The 4,060-nt window shown below is 35.9% G+C and overlaps 1 protein-coding gene across 1 annotated transcript; it reads right to left on the minus strand.

Moving 5' to 3' along the window:
* Positions 1–765: 765 nt before the first annotated feature.
* On the minus strand, positions 766–1,107 carry LOC115985715 (keratin, type I cytoskeletal 13-like). Its single transcript, XM_031108627.1, has one exon. The coding sequence runs from the start codon at positions 1,105–1,107 to the stop codon at positions 766–768; it is 342 nt and encodes a 113-aa protein (XP_030964487.1).
* Between the last annotated feature and the right edge of the window lie 2,953 nt (positions 1,108–4,060).

Raw genomic sequence — 4,060 nt, forward strand, 5'->3', positions numbered from 1 at the left:
TTGGGAGTAAGAGCAAACAATCCTTAATGGTGGAATGACTTCAGAATTCATGACCCCTTGTCTATTTTTCTGGTTTTGCTTAACTTTGTTTATCCATAATGATAAGTTTGAAATTTCTCTTTTAAGTTTATGAAAGCTTTTTGCTATTAGTTCCTTGAGTACATGTCTGCTAATTGTCTCTTTTTTTCAGTATTATTACACAAAAATTCTCTCCTTTTTTTTTTCCCTTAAAAAATTTCTTTTCTAAATGACAATGAAATATAAAATTAAAAAAAAGAAAGAAAATGAGAAGCCATTCTATTTTTGGAAGCGGCTCTTCATATATAATCTACTTTTTTTTTCTTTTTTTTTTGTGAGAAATAAACACACACATTGAGCGAGAATGAAATTTTAGCACAGAGATACATTACAAAACCCACTTATCATGGTAACTTTTATACATTAATAACACTTTTGGTAATAAAGAATTATAATAACTAAGGTGAAATTTTTGTTATTTCATAGAACCACTAATACATTTCCAACATCAAACCCAAAAATAGATTTCCAAATTAAAAAAAGAAATACAATCTTCTATTAACAACTAACAAATTCACATGCTTTATAACAACTTACAATTCACTCTTATTTTATTCAAAGCCCAGCAGAAGACAAATGGGATTTATCTAAAATGAGGTAGAATAAAATAGGAAAGGTACCAGTTAATTTCAACTGCTGGTAGTAACATAACTAGATACAAGAGAAGACTTCTATATTAATGTCTTCTTATGAAGTTCCACAACCCCCTCCACCACCACCACACCCACCGCCACCACACCCTCCACCACCGTGATGGCCATCATCACCAGCACCATATGTACTAGCTACAACTGCAGCTGTAGCAACAGCAGCTCCCCCCAAAACAACCATCCCACCGTCTTTTCCACCACTTCCTGCTGCATTAGTAAAATCTAGTTGCTGGGAAGCAGCACTCACATCTCTCTTGGCAGTGGAATGATTAGTTTCCTTCTCCCATATTTTTCTTTTTCTAAAGAAAATACAAGCAAATAGATACACTACTAGAGTCCCTGCCAAGACGCCCAAGATGATCACTGCAGGTGTTCCCATCTAAGTTGGAGCAATGGAGCTATATGAAGTTTGTTTGATATAAAGTTGGATATGTAGTACAATACTTGGTGCTAATTTTCTTTCATCAAAGCAAATAAATAACCACACTAGGCTTTGGAACAAATCATAGAATCAAAGAGACGAAATTAATTAGATGCAAGAGTCACTTAGCTGTTGAGGAATGCTGGCGGTATTGTACAGTGCAAATTCCAGTGTCCCAAAAGGCCAACAATTACTGTGACAGCTCCAAAAATTTAGCACAACCAATTGGACAAACTTGAATGGCAGGTTGAAAATTTATAAGACAAAGCCAAGGTGCTGCAAGGAGAGAGAGAGAGAGAGAGAGTGAAAGAGAGAGGGGGAGAGAGATCATTATATGAGTGAAGAAATAGTACAACCACATGTTGATCTTGCTCTAGTGATGTGAGATAGTGGAGGAGATTGTGGTACCAAAAATTCTGAGCCCACAAACTTTTACACATCTTTTGTCTCAATCATCCTATCTAGTTGATTGTGATTTAAGTCCTAAAGAAAAAGTAGTGGATTTATATGAAAGTGTCAAATAGTTAGTAATAATCTACCTTATATGATAGTTGGAGGAAAAGAGAATAGCAAAAGTTGTAATCCTAGAATACTCTTATAATACCTATGAGTGCTCAAAAAGAGAGACAGCAAAAATTTCAACTCATTACATTAGTCAACTCTAACAACTCATTATTCACTTCTAAGAGCACTCACAGCAGTAGAACTATAACTATTTTTTTTAGCTTTATTGCTACAGTACACATCTATAGATAAATGTGCACTGTAGCTGAAAGCTAAATATATATATATATATATATATTATTAAATTTCTCTCTCCTCTTTCATTTAAAAAATATTTTCTCTTTCTTTCTTTTTCTCTCTCTGGCTTCTCTTCTTTCTTCCTTTTACCTTCATTTTTTTTTCCTCCCTCATCTATTCTCTGCTTCGCCAATTTGCTTCACCGCTGCCAACCCACCCCCACGCTACTGACCCATGCCACCGACACAACGCAAACCCACGCCGCCAATCCACGCTGCCAACCCATTTCACCCTAACTTTTTTTTTTCTTTCCTGCTGTGGGCTATGGTGTGGTGGTGGTTGTGATTGTGTGGGTAGATCAGCGTTAGTGGGTGGCTGGGTTCGTCAACATCAATGGATATATTACCTAGTGAGGAATGAAGTAGATCGACGTTGGTGGTTGTGGTTGTGTGGGTAGATCAGCGTTGATGGGTGGCTGGGCTGTGGGTGGGTTTGTGGGTAGATCAGTGTATTCGCAGTGGTGGCTCGGGTGGGTTTCGTGACGATGGGTGTGGGCTTGGTTGATTTTTTTTTCTTTCTTTGTTGTGGGCTGTGGTGGTGGTGGTGGTGGTGGTTGTGGTTGTGGTTGTGTGTGTGGCTGTGATGGTTGTATGTAGTGAATATATTATTTTATTGTAGTGAGATGGATTATTTTATTGTAGTAGATATATTATTTTATTGTGATGTTTATATTATTTTATTGTGTTAAAAGCTAAAATAGAATTACTACTGTAGCATGTGTGTAGGTAAAATAGATAAAACAACTTTTGATGGAGCTAAATAGCTAAATTTTTAGCTCCACGGTTGTGGATGCCCTAATAAGTGCATTGTCCGTACTATTTTGTTTCAAAAGTCAAAACTATATATGATTTCTTAGCATTATTATATCTGGCATTGTTATACGTAGAGTAATTATATAATATTTTGGGAGTAAAATAATGTCGTATTCCTGCTAATTGCCATAACAAATTTGAACAATACCAGCGTTATAAATGTTGGCTATGCTACAGCACCCAAAAACGTTGGTATGGAGCCAATTGGACTATGCTAGCGATTACTAGAACCACCTTTCAAGTGAAAATTTTTTTTTTTTTTTTTTGGTGATTGGGCTATATTGGCACTTTTGCTAACCGCTGCTATGAATTTTTCCTGAAAAAATCTTATTCTTAATATGAAGAAAATAGGTTTTAGGGGCAGTTGCCGGTTTGAAAATTGAAACTACCGTTATATGTCTAATGTTTTTTTTTTTTTTCACAATGAATATTTTTAAATCCGTTTAGCGTAAAAAAAAAAAAAAAAAATCAAATATATTTCATCCTATCTAGATGAAAGCCAGCGTGCAGCACAGAAGAGGAGAGAGAGAGAGAGAGAGAAATCTTTGTATGACTGAGGAAATATTACAACCACATGTTCCTTTCTCTCTACAGATAATCATATCCAAGGGACACAAACGTGGGTTAGTACTTAGTACAGTGGGGCATTATTGGAGCAATGATATTATGACTTTTAGTTGCGATTGTGGTACCATCTGTGAGTGCTCATAAAGAGACGAAAGTGAAGCATTCTGATGTGTCCCAAGACAGAATTACTACCACCGGTTGATAGACCAAAAGTCTAGTGGTACGTTTGGATTGAGAGAAAAGGAGGAAGAGTAAAGTAGAATAGGATAAATTAGGTAAATCACAAAATGCCTCAATTAGGAGTCAAACCATAGACTTCTAGGTTTATAGTTAGTCCAGACACTCTCCCTTACTGCTGAGGCATCCGAGTGGAGGGCCCTTTTAGCTAGGAGATTGGTTAATTGTTATCTTTTATCGTCTATTGTTATTTGAATTTAGCTTAGCATTTAGGAAGGATAATTGTTATCCTATCTATGCAGACAACTGTTACGGCTGATTTGAATTTGATTTTCAGTTCCCATAAATTTCTGTTTCCTTCTTCGTTCTTGAAAATTGGTCATCTTGAATTGACTGCATAGTCTACATTCCTTACAAAAACAACAGGGGCAGATCACATTCCAACTCAATTCTTATGATGAGTCAGTTATCTATATTCATCATTAGCAACTATCGATACAACAAAAAAACTCATAATGCAGTTTTTGCCGCATACAATGATGCTAAACCTAATC

The sequence above is a fragment of the Quercus lobata genome, chromosome 4 (genome assembly GCF_001633185.2).
Source record: "Quercus lobata isolate SW786 chromosome 4, ValleyOak3.0 Primary Assembly, whole genome shotgun sequence".
Classification (NCBI taxonomy): domain Eukaryota; kingdom Viridiplantae; phylum Streptophyta; class Magnoliopsida; order Fagales; family Fagaceae; genus Quercus; species Quercus lobata.

Excerpts from the sequence above, each read along its gene's own strand:
- LOC115985715 (XM_031108627.1), bottom strand. The coding sequence starts at position 1,107 with ATGGGAACACCTGCAGTGATCATCTTGGGCGTCTTGGCAGGGACTCTA.